General features: G+C 49.1%; 2 protein-coding genes across 4 annotated transcripts in view; one reads left to right on the top strand and one right to left on the bottom strand.

Moving 5' to 3' along the window:
• BOP1 (BOP1 ribosomal biogenesis factor) overlaps positions 1 to 2,013 on the bottom strand; it is a 62,823-nt gene extending 60,810 nt beyond the window's left edge. The window contains exon 1 of one of the 2 annotated variants that reach the window (XM_033156022.1): positions 1,918 to 2,013. In XM_033156022.1, the coding sequence (XP_033011913.1) occupies positions 1,918 to 1,965 (48 nt within the window). In that variant the 5' untranslated portion in view covers positions 1,966 to 2,013. The remainder of the gene's footprint in view (positions 1 to 1,917) is intronic. The other variant, XM_033156021.1, reaches the window with a different exon arrangement.
• Positions 2,014 to 5,103: 3,090 nt separating this feature from the next.
• The window catches only part of HSF1 (heat shock transcription factor 1), a 38,433-nt gene continuing 22,637 nt past the window's right edge, over positions 5,104 to 20,899 (top strand). For both annotated transcript variants that reach the window (XM_033156030.1, XM_033156029.1), the window contains exons 1-4: positions 5,104 to 5,241; positions 16,787 to 16,895; positions 17,769 to 17,905; positions 19,032 to 19,156. In XM_033156030.1, the coding sequence (XP_033011921.1) occupies positions 5,119 to 5,241; positions 16,787 to 16,895; positions 17,769 to 17,905; positions 19,032 to 19,156 (494 nt within the window). In that variant the 5' untranslated portion in view covers positions 5,104 to 5,118. The remainder of the gene's footprint in view (positions 5,242 to 16,786; positions 16,896 to 17,768; positions 17,906 to 19,031; positions 19,157 to 20,899) is intronic.

The raw sequence follows: 20,899 nt of genomic DNA, 5'->3' as shown, positions 1-20,899 counted from the left end.
ACTAGCAGCAGTGTCAAATCCCTATATTGTAAGCCACCCTGTGATCTTCGGATGAAAAGCAGTATAGAAATTTAATAAATCATCATCGTCATCCCCCTGTAGCCCAAAAGGTTCTCCCAAACAACGCTACAAGCATCGCTTGTGATGTCAATAGGCAGCATAGACAATAACTAATTACCGTGCTTCCAATAATTGCCTTGGGCACCAGAAACATATATCCTGCCATTCAGATATTCCTCTTGTCTTCAACAACCCACCAACCCAACAATGCTAGACCCAGTTCTTGTTGAGACAATTTTATCCAGATTCCAGCATCGCTACCCAGTTTTCAGTCCAAACTTAAAAATGGAAAGCGTAATGGTGGTGGTCAACAAGAGATTTAAAGACTCTCTCAAGGCAAATCTAAAAAAAGTAGTATAAACACCAACAACTGGGAAACACTGGCCTGTGAGCGCTCCAACTGGAGAGCAGCGTTTAGCAAAGGTGTCATGGACTTTGAAAATGTTCGAACTCAGGACAAAAGGGAGAAACGTGCTAAGAGGAAGGCATGCTTCGCAAACCCTCACTGTGATCAACTCCCATCCGGAAACCTACCGGTATGTCTCCACTGTGGAAGGAGGTGTGGATCCAGAATTGGCCTCCACAGTCACTTACGGACTCCCTGTTAAGTCCATGTTCATGGAAGACAATCTTACTCAGCTACAAAGGATTGCCAAAGAAGAAGAAAGAAGGGGGGGGGCTGCTGCCAGGTTCACCACAGGCAGGTGTGAACCCTGTTTCTTGAAGGGGAGCAAAACCATGTTAGCCTTTGCTAGAGCAATGATGAAGAGTCTTTGTGAGACCTTGAAGGCTAACACATATGGTGGCAGAAGCATTTGTGGAAGACAGCCCGCTCTCTGCTGCCATCCTTATGCCAGGGAGGACTTGGAAGTTTTCAAAGTGCCACAAGGCTCTGCGTTGTCCTTGTGGGAATTCAGGCCTGTGAGCGCCAACTGGAGGACAGCGTTTAGCAAAGGTGTCATGGACTTTGAAGATGCTCGAACTCAGGACAAAAGGGATTAACGTGCTAAGAGGAAGGCATGTTTGGTAAACCCTCACCGTGATCAATTCCCATCTGGAAAACTACGTCTCCACTGTGGAAGGGTGTGTGGATCCAGAATTGGCCTCCACAGTCACTTACGGACTCAATGTTAAAATTGCGTTCATGGAAGACAATCTTACTCGGTTACAAGTGATCGCCAAAGAAGAAGGCCCAGTTTTGCTTGATGTATTGTAAAGAACTTGCCCTTGGCTTCATTTCCAAAAATATTTTTGTTTTTAAGTAATGGTGATGAGGATGGTGCCAAGTGCCCAGAAAGCCCTTCCGCCTCCTGATAAGCAAGAGACTGCTGCTCATCAGGAGCTCTTTGGGCACCCTCCTCATCCCCATCACTAGATTTCTATAGTGCCTCACACCATGCCTCGTGCCCCTGGCTCACTCTGACTGGCAGCTGCCCCCCAGGATCTTGCCACCATTCTGCAGCCAGGGCTGGGGCTGCCTGCCATGGCTCTCCTGGCGCTTCTCGGGGCTCCACCTGCCACAGGGAGAGCCTGGGGCGGCAGAGCGGGTAGCAGAGCGGGGCGAGGGCTGAGGCAGGCCTGGGTTCGAATCCTCCACGGGGCCACGTGAAGCTCACGGGGCGTGGCCTGGGGGGCGCAGCCGCAGACTCTCAGCCCGGCCGGCCTACCTCGCAGGGCTGTTGTTCTAGAATGAGGAAGGGCCGGGACAGGTCTCTGGGAGCGGAGGGCCTTCCCGCCCCCCTTTTCTCCCGGGGGTCTCGTGGGGGGGGCTGTCTCTCTTCTCCTACCCTCCCCCACTCCCAGGCCACCCCGGAGCGGGGCCTCCGCCCTCCGCCCCCCTCGCGTCCCGGCCCTCACCCGGCTGCCGCCGCCTCCGCTGCTCCCTTCGCCCCCGGCGGCCTTCATGCTTCCCCCTCACAGCCGCCTCACGTCCCAGCCGCGTGCGCTCGCCGCTCCAGCTGCTCGCAAGTGCGCAGGCGCGCCGGGAAGGAAGACGCCCCGCCCCTCCTCGCTCGCGTCTTCGCGCGGCCTTCGCCTTGAAGCGGAGCGGGGTTTCTCTTCGGTTCGCTCGGGGCGGGGTCGCCGCCTTTGCCTCAGCGATAAGATTCAAACACCGGCGGGGAAAGCGGGTCTGAGGGGAAACCTGAGGGGAGAGGTCAGAGGTGAAGTTGGGACGTCAGCACACGCGTGCCGGTGTACCTCTCAGGTCCGCGCATGCGCCCCACGGGTCCGAGCTGGGGGGAAATTGCGCCTACTGCGCAGGCGCCGCGATCGCGTTAGTCTACGGTCGCAGGGAATGGCTTCGAAGGGACCCTGAGGCACATAGACACACGAAGGGTAGACGTGCACATCGAGCCCAGCTTCCGGGCTGACTCTTTTCCTCCCCCTTTTCTTCCGAAATAAGAGCTGTCCGTATAGAAAGCTGCTCGTTACAAGGGGTGTATTTCCACTACGTCCGCTGTCAGAGCCGAGATGGTGGGCTAGATCCAGCATGCTCTTCCTCTGTTCTTAAACAATAGAAAACTGCAAGACTTCAGCGTAGTTGAACACGGCTACCTACCTGTAACTTCAGCATAGTTGTGACTGAGCAACAGACAGCTGTCACTCCAACTCCTCCCTTTGTCAATGAAAGCTAGCAGCAAAAAGAAATATATAAAAAAATATTTTAAAAACATAAGTCTACTCTAGTAGCACCTTAGAGACCAATTAAGTATCTGGTATCTGAAGAAGTTTGCACACACACGAAAGCTCATACCAATAACAAACTTAGCTGGTCTCTAAGGTGCTACTAGTCTAATATATATATATTTCTACTGCTTCAGACCAACATGGCCACCTACCTGAAGCAAAAAGAAAAGCTCTCCTCCTTTCCCTTTGTGTGACTGCTGTCAGTCATTGAAACATACGGCACAGTTATATGCAAAGCACAAGGTTAGCACATGGAATTTTGGTCGTAATTTGGACAATGAGGGAACCTGACAATTTAGTACTCAGATCAATGGCTACTAGCAGGGCTGGCTCAACATGCTGGCACCTGGGGCAAACCGCCTGTCTCTCAAGAAGAGGTGAGTGAAGATCTACATCAGGAACAAGCAGGAAATAAACCTCTATATCGGGAACAAGGGTGGGATGAGACCTATTGGCCAAGAGGCCACTGTAGAGGCAGCATGCCGGGCAGATTTGGCCTCCAAGGAGAGCACCGCAGGATCTGCTGCTCACTGCCTCACTTTGCCTCATGGGTGGGTTGGCCAATGGAGGCCATGCTCTGTCTACATGAGAAAGCAACGCTTCTGAGAGTACCAGCTGCAGGAAACCTCAGGAGGGGAGCATGCTCTTGCGCTCAAATTTTGCTTGCAGGCTTCCCATAGGGGCATCTGGTTGGCCAATGTGAGTACAGGATCAGAGGATCATAGAATCGTAGAACTGGACGGAATCCCAATGGTCACCTAGTCCAACCCTATGTTGGATGCTGGACTAGATGGGCCATTGGTCTGATCCAGAAGGTGGTTTTTGTCTTTCCTGCAAACTACAGGGGAGGGTTTTTTGTTTGTATGGGGTGGGTGCAGCAGCGAACACACACCAGTTTCATCCACACCACACCTATAACCTGCTGCATTAACAACGGACTACATTACACGGTTGTCGTAACCATGCCCACCCCAGCTCCAGTACTCCTTCCTCCCAACATTTGTAATATTAAAGGTGGAGCCAGAGTGGGTGGAATTTTAAGAGCCAGGAACAAGTCTGATGCATTTGCCAGGCAGAATGGCTGGCAGGTGGCTGAGTAAAAGAAAGGTCATTGGGGCCTGGATTGGAAGCACTGCAGGTGCTCTGTAAATTGTCTGAAAGCATTATGTACCTGCTATGCATAGGAAACTAAATTATCCTGCGTATATTATGCTAAGGATATTTTGTGAGCCATTGCGGGTATGTATGAAAAACCTCATGAGAAGAGAAGACTCCCTGGAAAAGACCCTGATGTTGGGAAAGATGGAGGGCACAAGAAGAAGGGGATGACAGAGTATGAGATGGTTGGACAGTGTTCTAGAAGCTACCAATTTGAGGGAGGCAGTGGAAGACAGGAGTGCCTGGCATGCTCTGGTCCAGGGGGTCACGAAGAGTCGGACACAACTAAACAACAACAATGAAAAAGCAAATGTTTATTTTTATATTTTAAATACCACTCTTCAGCCAAGGAAGACTCCCAGGATAGCTCAGAGGTTGATAAAAAGATGGCAGGCAGGAGCCTCTTCTGGGAAGCTCACAAGCAGAACCGGAGCACAAGAGCAGCTCTCCCCTCCTGTGGTTTCCAGCAACTGGGATTTAGAAGCATTGCTGCCTCCAGCCATAAGGGAAGAGCTATCCATCCCGGCGAGAAGTTTTTGATAACCCTCTGCCGCACGAATCTGCTTGGGGCCATCACAGCCTCCAGTGGGCGGCAGTTCCACAGTTTAACCCCCTTCTGCGTGCCACGCCCCCTCTGAATTCAACAGGGGGAGAATGGACTGATGCCTATGCAAACATGCACGATCTCTATCCACATATACACCCCATTGCTTGTGCATGCAAAGCGCATATTTCAAAGGGGCAGAATTATCCTTGGGGGGCGGGGATCTCCGAAGGGAGCCTCGCGCAGGAGATGAAAGGGAGTCGAGAGGAAGAGCAGCAGCAGCAGCAGCAGCCAGTGGCGGCGCATGCGCGCGGCGCCCCTTCCCCCTCCCAGGTCGCCCAGGCGAGAGGGGGCGGGCCCGCTTCTCTTCCCGGCGCCTGCGCGCTGGGCGGTGTGTGTGTGTCTGGCGTCACAAGATGGCGGCGGCCATGCCTGGCTCCTTCTGAGGGGCTGAGGGCGCAGGGAGGGGGCCGCTCCGGGGCCGCCGCGCCCGCTCACCACCAGCGGCCCGCTCGCTCGGTCTCTCGCTCGGGGCCGGCGGAAGCAGCCTCAGGAGGGGCGGCGGCGCCTGGCGCTGCGCGGAGAGGGAGGCCTCGCTCGCTCGCTCGCGGGCGGCGGCGGAGGAGGCAGGCCCGGCCCGTGTCCCGTAGGCCTCGGCGAGGGGCGGCATGGAGAGCGCCGCCGGCGGCGGAGGCGTCGCGGGAGGGGGCAGCAACGTGCCCGCCTTCCTCACCAAGCTGTGGACCCTCGTGGAGGACCCGGAGACGGACCCGCTCATCTGCTGGAGCCCGGTGAGGGAGGGGGCCGGGCGGGGGGTCTCGGGGGGCGCGCCCTCCTCCCCTCCCCTCCCCGCCCTACGGATCGCATCCCGGGAGAGGCTCCCCGAGGCCTTCGCTCCTCCCTGCCTGCCTGCCTGCCCGCCCACTGGCTGCGGCGGACCTGAAGCCGCCTCCCACCGAGCCAGACCCTTCGCCCATCGGCCCCGCTATTGCCGGCCCTGGCTGGCAGCAGCGGCGACGCCTCCCCAGGCCGTCAGGCAGGAGAAGCCGGTGGGGGTTGAACCCAGGACGTCCTCCTTGCGAGGCGGAGGCTCCTCCGCTGAGCCGCTCCCCCCCCCCCAGCCCCTTTCCGCCCCTTCCCGACTCTTCGGTCTCTGGGCTCCTGTGCCACCGGCCCTCCGAGCTCGTCTCCTGCGGGTGTGACTGGTGCGCAGGAGATGCGCCGCTTCCTGCGTAGGGACCGTCGCCGGAGTCCCGTGCAATCCCCTGTCAGGGCTGCTTGGGGTTTCCAGATGAACGAAAGGAGCGCATGGTTTTACCTGGAAACTTATTTCACTGTTTTGGCTTCATGTATAGTTGGGCCTTGTTGTCCCCGAGAAACTTGGGTAATGGAGAGCGAGTGTCGTACAGCATGCTGCCGGGAAGGGAAATCTCTGGCCATCCAGACTTCATTAAACTGTAGCTCTCATTACCTTTGTTCAGCAGCCACGCTGTTTGGGGTGAGGGAATTTGGAGTCCTGCAACATAGGAGGAGAAGCCACAGGTGCCCCATCCCTGTGGGAACGGGGTTGGGCTGTAGAATCAATATAAAGTGCAAGTTTATTGGCAGTTGCCCAGTACCATTACATGGCTGATGCTACTTTCCATCTTTCATTCGAATTTTGCACAAGTGTTTCTAAATTTCACCTTACAGGGTTTCTGAGAATGAAGTTTTGCACATTCAAAAGATGCCATGGTAATACAGTGGATGCTCGGGTTGCGCATTCACAATCCGCAGTGTCTGTAAGCCGCAGAGCTGCGTCTGTGCATGCGTGGGTTGCGATTCGGCGCTTCTGCTCATGCGCGAGGCATGATTTAGTGCTTATGCGCATGTGCGAGCGCTGAACTCGGAGGTAACCTGTTCCGGTACTTCCAGATTCAGCGCGGTGTGCAACCTGAAGCAGCCGTAACCCGAGGTATGACACTATGCAGTACATTTTCAAGTTTCCCAATATGAGTAATAGAATCAAAGAATTGTAGAGTTGGAAAGGACTCTGAGGATCATCTAGTCCAACTCTCAACTAAAGCATCTATTATAACAGAATAAAATAAAAAATTCCTTCCAGTAGCGCCTTAGAGACTAACAAAGTTTGTTCTTGGTATGAGCTTTCGTGTGTTTTGACTATGGCAGACCAACATGGCTACCTACCTGTAACGGCATCTATTATAGATGGCCATCCAAAAGCTGCTTAAAAACCTCCAAGGGCAGCCCACCACCTCCCAAACAAGTTTGTTTCACTAAACAGCTCTTGCCATCAGAATGTTTTTCCTGATGATTTGTCAGAATCTCCTTTCTTGTAGCTTAAAGCCATTGGTTCAGGTTCTATCCTCCAGAGCAGGAGAAAACAAGCTTGCTCCATCTTCCACATGACAGACCTTCAAGATGTTAGAAGATCGCTATCGTATCTCCTCTCAATTCTCTTTTCCAACCTAAACATACTCAACTCCCTCAACCACTTCTCATAAGGCTTGGTTTCCACACCCTTGATCATCTTGTACATGTTCCAGCTTGTCAATATCCTTAAATTGCCTTGCCCAGAGGTAGACACATCATTTCAGGTGTGGTCTGACGAACCCAGAATAGAGCAGTACTATTGCTTCCCTTGACCTGGACACGATACTTCTCTTGATTCAGCCTAGAAGACAGTCTTGGTTGGAAACTTTCCGCTGGCCTAGGAGCCCATGCTGACCAGTGGCTACAATCTGCTGGCAATGTGCACATTCTTGCTGCTCCCTGGTGGTGTGTCATTCTGGCTACAGAGATCAGTATTTCTTTACAGTTACAGGTGGGTAGCCGTGTTGGTCTGCCATAGTCAAAACAAAATCGAAAATTCTTTCTAGTAGCACCTTAGAGACCAACTGAGTTTGTTCCTGGTATGAGCTTTCGTGTGCATGCACACTTCTTCAGATACACGGAAGAAGTATCTGAAGAAGTGTGCATGCACACGAAAGCTCATACCAGGAACAAACTCAGTTGGTCTCTAAGGTGCTACTAGAAAGAATTTTCGATTTTATTTCTTTACAGTAATTCTGGCCCCTGCCAACAGGCTACACTTACTGGTCCTTTCCTGCCTCTTCCCTAACATTGTAGCCATTGGTTTCCCATATCAATTGCTGGTTTTTTCTTTTTCTTCTTGCCCCCTTGCTCTTTCTACCACATTCTTCCTGTTTGCCTTTTTATTCTAGACCATTTGTGACCTTTTCCAATCACATAACCTCCAGTTTGTATTTAGTTTTTCCCCGTGTCAAGGTTGTGGTCAGAATTCCAAGCATTGTGGTTCCAGCACAGCTGAGTGAAGCTGGTCACTAGTTTTCGTGGGAATGTTTATGTCTCTTGCAGTGAGATTCAGTATCTGTTCTCCAGATTGTTCAGCTTTAGTGCCAGGAGGTGTAGAGAAGAATGCACAACACTGACCTCTTTGCTTCTTCTTGATTCTCTAAGGTGAAAGCATGTAGTTAGATTCCCCCCTCCCCCATGGACATTACTTTTGTTATAAGCAAAAATCTGCCCTTATTCCCTTATGGGGTACACAAGAGCCCTTGTAAAGTCCTTTGCAGGTTCTCCATCGGTAGGAGTAGAAAACAGAGGCCAACCAGAGAATAATTAGAAGCAAAGCAGCTAGTAGGCTTGATCTTTATTGTTCTGTTGCAACAGGGTACCTTCCTCACACACAGGTGAGCAGGGAAGAAGAACCCCAAACAAAGGGCTGCCTGTCCTTAAAAATACATTTCAAAAAATCCCCCTCGGAGTCCAGCCCCACCCCCCAGAAGCATCATCCATACATCACACAAAAGGCGGTCTCCTCCCTCCTTGCAGAGAAACATTTAGTAACCATTTGGTCAGTTTTGAGAGTCAAAATGGTGTCAGAACTGTCTGCCTCAGACATGTGGCCTTGTTTGCTTGGAACACTTATGAACATTATATATATATATGACCTTAATATTCTTACAACACTTTCCTACTGAAAGACATATTGGGAATTCCTGTCATAAGCAGCACTTGCCTGAGTCTTGGCAAGGGGGTCACTGGGTGGCAAAGGGTGCTTGTTGTGGCCAGCTTACTCTGTTTCAGAGGCAGTGGCCCAGTACAGAACGCTTCTATGTAAAGAAATGAAACAGGAATATGCACAGTGTTCCATCTCACTGGAATACAGGCTTCCCTCAAACAAAGTTTTGTTGACTTTGCACACCCATCTGTGCATGTGTTTAGTTTGTTCTGAGCTATGTGTAGTTAGCAGTGCAGCCTTAGTTCTTTAAACTTTTTGTGTCATCTCAGATGTTTGATTTAGGTTGAAATCCTTGAGAGCAGGAAAGCAAAGCCTCTCATTCTTTTCTTCTGTTAATCTTGAGGGGTTTCTGAAGTAAGCATCAACCTAATGAGAATGAACAGCAGCTTAATTCAATATAGCAGGAAGTAATTTATGGAGTTCCAATTATAGGATTGATGGCCCAATTATAGGATTGCAAATGTTGGTTTCATACAGCCATGTTCTCATTAACATGAGGAAATAGTTGCTTGAAGAGAAGGGCAAATCCCACTCTTCTCTGTAAGTAAAAAAAATACTATTGCTGAGAGAGAATCACAGGCAGCAGCCTGTCTTTGAATATCAGTTGCTGGGGAACAATAGCAGGAGCGTTGCATTGTGTTGAGGTCTTGCTTCTGGGGTTCTAAGAAGGGGCACCTGGTTGGCTGCAGTGGTAACCATATGCTGGATTAGAGAGGCCTTTCCTCTGACCCAGCAGGGCCTTTTTCTGGGTTTATTAACCTTGTGAAGGGGGGTTTGAATGTGCTCTGTGTTTGACAGGAATAAAAAATGGGGGGAAGGCTTTGTTTTATATCTTGATGATGCATGGAAGTAGATTTGGAGCAATGCAAGTTTTAGTTTTACATTGGCTCCCAGTACATTTCCGAGCACAATTCAAAGTGTTGGTGCTGACCTTTAAAGCCTTAATCCAGGGGGCGGCAAACTTACCATGCCTCGGGCCGGTGTCTCTAGCACCAATCTTGCGGCGGGCTGGAGGGCAGGGGAGCGCGTGCCCATACGCATGTCGGAGGAGCACCGGAAGTAGCTTGTGAGCATGTGCATGGGCCTCCTCCGACCTGGGTGTGCACCAGAAATAACACTTGCATTTCCGGTGCTCCTCCGACCCAGAAGTGGGCAGTCGTGCCACGCTGGTAAGAGCGGGTGGCAGCAACGGGCGGTGGGGGTCGCAGCAAGCCAGATAAATGAGTCCCTCGGGCTGTATCTGGCCCGCAGGCCTTAGTTTGGAGACATCTGCCTTAAACGGCCTCAGTCCAGTATACCTGAAGGAGCGTCTCCACCCCCATCGTTCAGCCCGGACACTGAGCTTCCCATGCCCACTCAAATTCAGCTCCAAGGGGTCTTCCAACCGCCACTGGAAGGAGAAGCAGACCCTCAGCGAGTGTGTTGACTGTCTTCCTTGGCCTCCCTATGTACAGGATTAGAAACCAGAGACAACTGTTCTTTCCGTCTTTATCTTCAGACTTCCCAGTCATAATTTTGTGGACTGGCCAAAGTGACAGCTGGTCTGCAGTTGATTTGTGTGATAGCTTCCATCTCAACTGAAGGCTTTCATTTTATAAATGTGCCTCCATTAATAAACTAGGCAGATTCCTGGCAGTCTTGATAAAATGTGGTGAACATACTGGTGTATGTTGGAAGTATCCCTTGTAAGCAAGGCATAGGTGTATATTGTAAAGTACCCTGTGATTATGTTACTAATAATTGTGTACTGAATGGCAAGCTGACACCTTTAGCAACTAGCCAGCTTCATCAGGCGCCTCTGAACTATGTCAGCTGGTCAGTATAGGAACGACTTTATAGAAGTTGGTGCCTATGTTTTGAATTTTATTTTCCTCTTCCCTCTTTGTCCCTTTTCCCTTGTGTGTTGTCTATCTATCAGTCACTCAATCGATCAATCAATCAATCAATCATATAAGCCTGTAGGTAGGGAGTGTCTTGTTTTGATTTCATGTAAGCTGCTCTGGGGCATTTTTGGCTGAAGAACAGGGTACAATTACTCTAAATAAAATACCGGTAATCAATATACTATTGCTTACTAGCATGGCCTCTTCACATGGTCTGTGTCATGTGCCAAATTAAGTTTTACTGACTTCATGTTGCTCTCCCAAGTGCCTTTAATGACTCAGTCAGTCTGAGGTTGGCTACAACTTGTCAAGATCATAATTTAGAAATGTATCCTAAACCTGGATGTTAGATTTCTGACTCATCTATATTATTGAAGTTCTGATTCATGGTGACAGATAATGTGCAATGGATTTTAATTTCAAAGAATTCACACCCTCCTGTTTTGGCAAGGCAGCCAAAGCAGCTAAAAAAACATCACCAAGTTTAAACTGCAACCAACAAAGTAATAAACAAATGAAAAATGAGAACAGCGAAAGGCAGCAGCACAAATAGCAGCACTAGAACAGCTGGTAAAAATTAATCGGCAGAAAGTGAAAGCAGGAGCACCACAAACCAACAATTTCCACAGGCCAAGCCGAAAGCCAAAATTCTTAACAAATGATGAGGCCAGGTGGATCTTCCTTGATACTTTTAGGCATTCGTAAAGGCAGATGTCACAGCCAAAAACGCCCTGCTGTGTGTGATCACTTTTTCAGGGTAAAAATGGAAGGTTAGGTGGAAGGGAGACAGGGTGGATAAAAATCAATGATTTTTTAAAAACAAAGCAAAACCCAAAAAAACATATATTTTTATTTAAATTGCATTTTTTAAAATAAAATGCTTTGGGAGGAGAAATCTTTCTAAAGATAGTCGGCAAGGACAGCATCTTAAAAAGCAGAGACATCACCTTGCCGACAAAGGTCCATATAGTTAAAGCTATGGTTTTCCCAGTAGTAATGTATGGAAGTAATGTAAAGAAGACTGATCGCCGAAGAATTGATGCTTTTGAATTATGGTGCTGGAGGAGACTCTTGAGAGTCCCATGGACTGCAAAAAGATCAAACTTATACATCCTTAAATAAATCAGCCCTGAGTGTTCACTGGAAGGGCAGGTCCTGAAGTTGAGGCTCCAGTACTTTGGCCACCTCATGAGAAGAGAAGACTCCCTGGAAAAAACCCTGATGTTGGGAAAGATAGAGGGCACAAGGAGAAGGGGATGAGAGGATGAGATGGTTGGACAGTGTTCTTGAAGCAACTAGCATGAGTTTGGCCAAATGTGGGAGGCAGTGGAGGATAGGGGTGCCTGGTGTGCTCTGCTCCATGGGGTCACAAAGAGTCGGCCACGACTGAACGACTGAACAACAACAATAGTCTAAATATGCCTGTTGTCTTTGTCCATGGAGTTTTCTTGGCAGGGATACTGGAGTGGCTTGCCAGTTCCTTCTCTAGGATCTGTCCTCCTGAAGGACAGATCCTGAAGCTGAGGCTCCAGTATTTTGGCCACCTCATGAGAAGAGAAGACTCCCTGGAAAAGACCCTGATGCTGAGAAAGATGGAGGGCACAAGGAGAAGGGGACGACAGAGGACGAGATGGTTGGACAGTGTTCTTGAAGCAACTAGCATGAGTTTGGCCAAACTGTGGGAGGCAGTGGAAGACAGGAGTGCCTGGCGTGCTCTGGTCCATGGGGTCACAAAGAGTCGGACATGACTAAATGACTAAACAACAACAACATAGTCCAAATATTTAAATTTTTTGGTAAATGAATTCCATTAATCCATTCCCAATGTCATGCTCTTCCAGAGGTTTCTGTAAGATTATTTGGGGCAGTTTTTCTAACAAGAAGATATCACAGATGCTTGTTTTTTGCACTTCTCAAAAGTGTGAATTTGTGTCTGCAGAGATAACATGCCTTTTCCTCACAGAAAAAAATGTTATAAAAATAAACATCCAGAGTTGAGGGGGGAAATCTTAATCCCATTGTTCCTTTGCAAATTTATATACACAGAATCAACCCCTTACCTCTTAAATGCTGAGTTCCAAGAGGTTCAATGAATAGATTGTTTGGAGTGGAATAGATCTGCACGAGTAGCTAAGTGTGAAGCAGTGAAAATGAAAGTGCAACCTTGTGAGTAGAATACTCCACAAGTCTTGGTATCTTTGTGTAATGATTGTGCAAGTCAGTTGCATGTCTGTGCAACTGAGACTTGAGGCAAGTTCTGAAGGCTCTCCAGGGCTGGCAGCCTCTTTCCAATTCCACTGGGTTCCAACAACTGCACTGACACTTAACTGTACAGAATACACCTGAATGTAGAAGCAAATCCCAAAGGGGGGGCGGAGGAAATGGTAACTGGAATCTGTAAGTCCTTGGCAAGACCTTGAAGTGCTTGCCAGTCAACTAATAAGAGTTCACAGTTAACAATAATTTTATAATTATCTGTCTGTGTATTTCTAATAGTATAGCCAAATCAAATCAGTGATTTTTTATATAACTGGAAAACTACTCTGAAATATTTTATTCTTCCAAAAACAAAACCTTCATCTGGTTGTAAATTCTAAGATTATACCAGCAAGAATGAGTCTTTCTGTAAAAAAGTGATTTTAATCAAGTCTTACTGACTCGTGATTTAAATCATGGTTTAAATCGATTTGATTTAAATCAAATCCACCCTGGAGGGAGAATTGACATACATTCCAGACTCTTCAGCTGTAAAAGTCTTCCAGAGTGGCTCACAGTGAATGATAAGAAGGCAGTCTTCTCCCTCAGGCTCACAAACTTAAGACACACAACAAAAGGGAAATGGACTGGAAGGGATAATGAAAAAAGTCGGTTTAGGCACTCGTTCTTAGTTACAGAGGTAAAAATGTAAAGGTAAAGGACCCCTGGACAGTTAAGTCCAGTCAAAGGTGACTGTGGGGTTGCGGCACTCATCTTGCTTTCAGGCTGAGGGAGCCGGCGTTTGTCTAGTTCAGGGGTCAGCAACCTAAGGCCCATGGGGGTTGTTTAACCGGCCCATGGACCCCCACCACCCGCTTGGGGACCCCCACCACCCACTCAGTTTGCTCCTGTGTGCCACGTTAAACTGGCGCAGAGCAGAGCGGGGACTGCCTTCCGCGACGCTGGCCAGCTTCCCATTGGCTGTAGGAAGTTCCTGCAGCCAATGGGAAGCTGCGCACGCCTCCACGCTGGAAGGAGCGCCGGAAATAGCATTTGCGCATGCGTGCAGACACGCATGCACACTCCAGCCCAACGCGGCATCTTTGGGGCCGTGAACCGGCCTAAGCCACAGAAACTTTGCTAACCCCTTGTCTAGTTACAGAGACCTTGTAGTCAGCAGCAGGAGTGAAACGATTTAGAGAGGAGCCAAAAGTTTGTGGTCTTGCAGCAGAAGCGCTGAGGAGGTCCTGCAGTGCTGCTGCCCCATCAGTCTGATGGAATGGAATCTATTGTGCTGTTATTAGATCCTTTTGGAGATCCTTTTGGAACTCTTCACAGTCTCTCTTCATTTTATCACCTCAAACAATTTGGTATTACCAGTGCACTTGGCTGCCTCGCTTCTCACCCCCGGCTTCTGCAAAAGTTAGTTCAGGCGCAGCGATCTTCTCTGCATCTTACGCTGGGAAGACAGAGGCAAATAATTCATTCGGCTTTTTTGCAATTTCCTTATCCTCCTTCAGCACACCTTTGACTCCATTGTGATCTAAGGGTTAAACTGCCTCCCCCTACCCAAAAAAGTGGGCTGGTAGGAGAGAATAATAAGAGGTGTTTTTGTTTGTTTTTGTTTTTTAATGTTTCCCAAAATTTCCAGGTTTTCCTTGGGGAATAATTGAAATAATCCTCAGGAAAATTCAAGAAAATTTGTGTTTTTCCTTTCTGGGCCCTTCACATCTCACCTTCTGCAGAGACTGGCTTTAAAATGACAGAAAATGAAAAATTCGGCACCTTGTCTCTTCCAGCATCAGGCTGCCCTATCCGTCCAGACTCTTGAATCTTGGCTTTTTCAGAAGGCAAATAAGTGGACAGTAAGACCCTGGTTATTGTTGGCTTTTGGTATTGAGTGATCTAAGGCCATGTGCGTACTAAAACTTTGTACAGCACCTCATTATTTTAGGCACTTCATGTAGCAAATGGTATTTATTTCCACTTGAGTCAGTGGTGTTCTGATCCTTTCAAGCTGGAGCCTCTTGTGTGGATAAGCCCACATCTGGTGTTTGGAGTGACTAGGAAGGGCCTGGCGGAGATGTGGGGGATGTGTGACCTTGCGCTTGGGGGCAATGTGCCAAGCGATCCTTTTGCTAGCGGTGGCTCCAGAGACGGAGCTCTTGTAGCAGTCCCTTGCCCAGGGTAGGCAACCTCGGAGAGGTGCAGGGCTGCATGTGAGCAGGCCTTGGGCAGTCGGTGCATCCTTCTCTCTGAGATGCCGTCCTCTTGCTCTGGAGCTATAACACTTTCTTTTGTTGCAGGGTTGTGATTTGTCTGGTTTGGTTCCCACCTATCCTAGTATTGACATTAGCTGGTTTTGTTCTCCCACCATATGGAATTGTCTTAAAAAATAAGATGACTCAGTGGCAGAGCTTTTTTCCTGCCATGAAAGAAAATCCAGTTGTAAAAAGCCTTTCACTATTTTATATCACTCTGCCAGATTGAAATTTCTATCTCTCTCTGTCTCCTGTAGAGACCATTATATTTTGATAATAAAATTCCTGCTATGTGAGACAGAGAAGTCGTCTCACCTTGCTCAGTAAAAATGGTTGCATGCTTTTCGCATAGCCAAAGGTTGAAATATTGCTCCTGCTGGACAGCTTCTAGTCTTGAGGCAATTCTGAGCTGGGGTGGCTATTGTCAAGCTGGAGTTCCTGGGCAGCTCTTTGGCTCAGGTGAGCATGCAGGAGGGAAGGGAAATTCCTCAAATAAAGGAAAATGTGGTTAAGACAAAACAAAAAATTACAGCCAAACCTTGCTTGTCAAACATAATCTGTTCCAGAAGCCCTTTTGGCTTCCGAAATGTTCGACAACCGAGGCGCGGCTTCTGATTGGCTGCAGGAGCTTCCTGCACTCCAGCGGAAGCCTCGTCGGACGTTTGGTTTCTGAAAAACATTCTAAAACTGGAACACTTCTGAGTTTTCAGCGTTCGGGAGCTGAAATGTTCCAAAAGGGAGGTGTTTGGAAACTGAGATTTGACTGTATATGGAGAAAGCAGAGGGCAAGAGGAGGCATGGAGCCACCCGCAGTGCATCAAGAGATGTGCTGTTTGTGGGCACTTCTCTGTGCCTTGCTCCAGCTCCCCTTTGCCTTCTGTCTTTGCATCTCCAAAGAGAAGGCATGGCAGTTCTGGATAAGAGAGCCCCAGTTGGCTACTGCCTTGGCCAGTGCACTCAAGTAAATCTCAATGTTTTAGTTTATCAGTTCTTCACATGGGGACACACTAAGCAGACCACAGGCACTGTTGGGTCCCTCACTACATAGGTCCTTCCCTAGTCTGCCGTGGAACTAAGAAACTTGGCTCCTGTGTATGTAGCTGAAACTCTGGGGCTGCCGTGCTATCCAATGGAGTTGGCACCAGTTAAGGAATGTTGGGTGAGTCAGCCACACATTCTTGCCGGCTGCCTTGCCTCTCTGTCCTCTCTCGCTCCACCCTCCACCTCTTGGGAACTCTGTGGCTGAGCTAGGAAGAAGGCAGCCTGGCTACTGAGGCAGTTAAGATCAGCAGATGCCACGCAATCTTCAAGCCATTGACATGGGCTGCCTTGTTGCCTCATCTCTCTGCCCACTTGGCCATAGTTACAGCAGGTGGGTTTCTGCAGCTGGCAGGCCTACAATAGCTGCTCAGCTACCCCTGCAAATCTGTGGTCAACCCTGTGCCAGTGTGGATTTCTCTAAGGCCTCTGGCTCAGGGAGTTCCTCAGGTTTAGTATACTAAACAAGCCACGCTGGTGTACTGCACAAGCCGCCTGAAGAATCCTGTTGGTCAAAAAATCAAACCCCTCCCCCCAAAAAAAACCTTCTTCTGGGTTTAGGGATGTCATAATTCACTTGTCAGGTGACTAAGCCCAGTGTACCCACCCTTCTGCTTCCCAGACTTCCCAGTTTCTCATGATTGAATGCCAGGATCAGTGATTACCTACAACCACTGTGGGCTTTTATGTTTTGCCCGTGTGTGCATTTAAGTGGCAGCCATGTGGTTCTTGATTTCCTGAACCTGGCCCCTATTTCTACTGGCTGAAGGCATAGCCCTGTTTTCACATCTGTCGGTGCCTGAAGGGCAATACCTCTGTGTGGGGTTGCCAGCCATGGGGGCCAACCCAGCTGCTTGAGGTCAGTGGCAATGCCGCCGCACAGCCTTGCTCATCTCCCTTTCTGTTGTTGCAGAGTGGAAACAGCTTCCATGTCTTTGACCAAGGCCAGTTTGCCAAGGAAGTCCTTCCTAAATACTTCAAACACAACAACATGGCCAGCTTTGTCCGGCAGCTGAACATGTGTAAGTATATTCTGTGTTTGGTGCACAGTTTGTGTGCTTGACTTCAGAAGTCTCTTGCGAACACGAGGGGCTTGACTGAAGGTGGGGTTAGGGCACCTTGGCAGTTTGTCAGAACATGAGCTGCACCGTGCAGGACTTGGGGGCAAAAGTGCGGGGGCTTCTCAGACTGGCCTAGTAGCTTCTTCAGGTGTAGTGAAGAAAAGAGCGACGTCCTCTTCTGACGTATGGCAAAATTAGGTTAGGATCAAATGTTTGGCACTGTTAACATAGAATTGGCATTGTCTACGAAAAGTGTCTGGGTTGAAGAAAAGGTTGAGTACCAGGCTTGCAAGCAGTACTACAAGGGGCCTGTCATGGAGGAGCTTGTGGGACTCAAACAGGAGGTAGCAGGCTCATGGAGAATATGTCTGAGTAGCCAATGACACTAAATGTGAAAAACGAGAACTCCATCTTCAAAGAGGGCGTATTCTGAGTTCTAAACAGGAACATCCATCACTGCTTGTGGCCGGCCAGGTGCCTTGGGGGGGGGGACTCTTCGAGTTTGGACTAGGTGAACCGTGCTCTGCTCTAGCAAGGCAATTTGTGTTTCTTCCTCCTGGAACACCTGCCTTGCATTTTGGGAGCTGAGATCATTCGCTGATGTGCTATTTTGTGTGATTCACTTTGGAAAGTTGGCTCAGGAAAATGACAGCATTAAGCAACATGCAGACTCAGCAGATACTACTTTCTGGTTCTGACACTGGGGGAAAGCAAAATCTTGGAGTTGGGAGGTCCAGTTGCCCCACAGGCTTACGCTGCATGTGAAATACAGTCTGTCTTCTCCAGCATTCCCCTGGCCTTCTTGCCAACCTGCTCTGCTCCTTTGCCTTCCAGATGGCTTCCGGAAAGTAATCCACATCGAGCAGGGCGGTCTGGTGAAGCCCGAGAAGGATGACACTGAATTCCAGCACCACTACTTCATCCGTGGCCAAGAACATCTCCTGGAGAACATCAAGAGGAAAGTAACCAATGTGAGTCTTCCGTAACAGTTGCTGGCCCAGATTCAAAGGAGCTCTTGAGGAACTGATGGAATGGGATGGAAACAGCACTGTTTCTTTCAGCCATTACCTGCCTTGCTGCTTCAGGATAGTGCAGAGAGGGGGTTTCTGCTTCTCCTTCTCAGTGTTTTTGGTTTTTGCCTTGTCTTGTCTGAACTTTGGTTCAGATCACCCAATTTGAGATGGCCTGTGATAAGCACCCGGGTGGGTGAGTGGGTGTGCATGCGTAAGTGAGCTCACAGAAGAACATGAACTTTCCAACACGCCACCTCCTCCTGTGTGCTTCTGTGTATGGCAGGAGGCCCTGGCAAATTCTCCTCTTGTTGTACAGTACTCTTCTTTTTGCATTGCTTGCGAAGATCTGGCCTTGCTGAGCACCCTGGGAGTCCTTGGCTCAGCTGAAGCCATCCTGTAGGCTAGGATGTCTTGCAAACCATGCCATGTTAATCAGTGCACCTCTCTTGCATTGAGAATGCTCCCTAAATAAGCCTGTCTGTAAATTCTGCAGTCTGTTGGCTGTCCTCATGCCTCTTCAGTCTCGGCTTATCTGTAGTGCCGCTTGTGCATGTTTGCCAGAAGCAACAAACCGCTTCCCAAAATCATTTCATGAAAGCAGCAAATAGCTTTCTCTCTGAAACTGAGATTAGCAGTTCTCCTAACTGAGGAGAAGCTACACAGAACCCTTACCTATGTGCCCCTGTTTCCATACTCTCACTGCCCCCCCCACTGTACACACACACACACACACACACACGAGCGCTAGAAAATTCAGAAGCTCATCATACTCTGCCATGCAGTAGCCAAGGTTGGATAGCAGAGAGGCAGTGCATGCTGGTAAGCACAAGCAAATGAAATTACACTTCAATTAACTGTGTGCTGGCAAATGGGTGATCCTACCACTTTTTGAGATGGGCTCAGGAACCGCCTTTGCCAAGGCGTGCAGTTTATATGGCGTTGCTCTTTGGCAGCTTTGTTGGACTCTGACTGCAGCTCTCTTTGAGAAGAGGCAGTGCACACTCCGTGTGTGATGCTCAGCCAGCTATTTTCTCGTTTGGAAGCCATGAAGAGCCATAAGTAATAAATCTTCCTCTGCCAGCAGGTATCTGGCATAAAGAATGAAGATATCAAGGTTCGCCAGGACAGCGTGACAAAGATATTGACTGATGTCCAGGCAATGAAGGGCAAGCAGGAGAACATGGACTCCAAGCTGATAGCCATGAAGCAGTATGTACAATGCAAGGGGCAGGGGGGGGGTATTTATTCTGGGTTTGGGAGGGGGAGTCTACCTTGCTCTGTGTTCTAGCACCCTCTGCTGGCAAGTAGCATAACATGCTAACCGCCTGCTTGCTCCAGGAATTGAACTCACTCCTCAGCAAACTTTCTTGCCAGGTGATGGACTGCAGTGTTTTTGTCTTCTCTCACCCAACATGTTGAGTTTTCAGTGCTAACTTCATCTCTTCCATCTAGGGTGGCCGCCAGGGCAGCGTTAATAATAGCAAAGCAACTATTATTATTATTTTTTAATTGATGCACCCATAGCACAGTTAAAATGACAGGCGGCAACCACAGTTGTTGAACTAGTTAGCAGCCCTTCTGACATGTCCTTGCTGTGTAACTTGCGGCACTTTTACCATGTGGACTTTGCCCTGTTATTGATCAGTTTTCTTCTTGTAGTGCCCTTGTTAAGAGAAGAATAAATACTAATTTTTTTAAATTACATCAGCAGCTAAGATTTAAAAAAATTACAAATTAAATTCTTGGTGGAGCAGTGCCACTTTAATTTGACACAGGCTGGTTTCATCTTGGGAGGGAGCAAGTTGGCAAAGGCCTTCTTTTAGACCACCATAGTTCTGAAGGGCAGGGGACGGCATCTGCACTCAGCGTGTCCTGCTTGCGGGCTTCCGCTTCTGTTTGGCCACTGCGAGAACAGGATGTGGGACAAGATGAGCCCCCTTTGCTCTGATCCAGCCACGGGGCTCGTATGCTCTCCACTTGGAGTTTACAGAGCAGGGAGTTTCTTGCATGTGTGGGAGAATTGCTTAACGTTTGCTTATCCCAGGCTATTGAGGACTTGAAAAATTCCCCATGCCTCCTTGGCAGTGAGCAGCTGGTAGTTTGTGTTCTGGCTCAGTTGCAGGGGAGACCTAGGAAGGAGTGTCTGGCGCTTTCCCTTGTGGAGTGGAGCCTCAAAAGGGGGGCTTAGCTTGCACCAGAATTCCCCAGAGCACCTTTTCCTGCTCCCACATATTTGAGAAGGAAAGAGTTCTGGAGCCCAGGGGACATTTATTCAGGCTGGTTCGATGGCCAGCACTCCGTTCAGCAATGAAGCCCTGCTGGAAATCATCTGCAGCTGCAGGGGAAGGCTCATATCGGTGGGTGGGGGCTTGAAGGCCAAGGCTTGCAAATCCCACTTCTCCTGGAAGATTAGTCAGTGGCTTGAAGCAGCAACCCCTTCCTGTTTTATGGCTGCTGTGGTGCCCCTCCTGGCAGCTTTGGGCCCAGCTGCTCTCTTGCCAGGACAGGAACCCTGATCCCTCCAGCCGTAAACTGCTTGACTCCTCGCCCATGGAATGTGGAGCTTGATGACCACTCAGTCTCTTGAGTCATCCAGTCTTGCGGCTTTCTGGTGGGGCTTTTGCCATTCTGAATTGTTGCTGGCCAAGGTCGGGTTTTGCCAAGCTGCTTGAAACCGCTTACAGAAGGGAGGGTATTCCAGGTGGACATGTTGCCTGGCTGTGCCCTAAAGTTCCTCTTCAAGCCCAGAGACCAGGCCTGCATGCTTCTTGCCTGTCCACAGTGGGGCTGCACAGGGTCATAGTGTGGTGAAGCTTGGCCTCTCTGTCTTGGTTGGACTGTGATGTCTGGGAATTAAGGGCGGGGTGTGTGTGCTTCAGCACTTCCCTATCTGGCAGAAGAAAGAAGCCCAAGTGGACAAATGATGCCTTTTTGTAACCTCATTTTCCTTGG

The sequence above is a fragment of the Lacerta agilis genome, chromosome 7, assembly GCF_009819535.1.
Source record: "Lacerta agilis isolate rLacAgi1 chromosome 7, rLacAgi1.pri, whole genome shotgun sequence".
Taxonomy (NCBI): domain Eukaryota; kingdom Metazoa; phylum Chordata; class Lepidosauria; order Squamata; family Lacertidae; genus Lacerta; species Lacerta agilis.
Note: the sequence above shows the minus strand (reverse complement) of the source record. Positions and strands in the feature narration are given on the sequence as shown.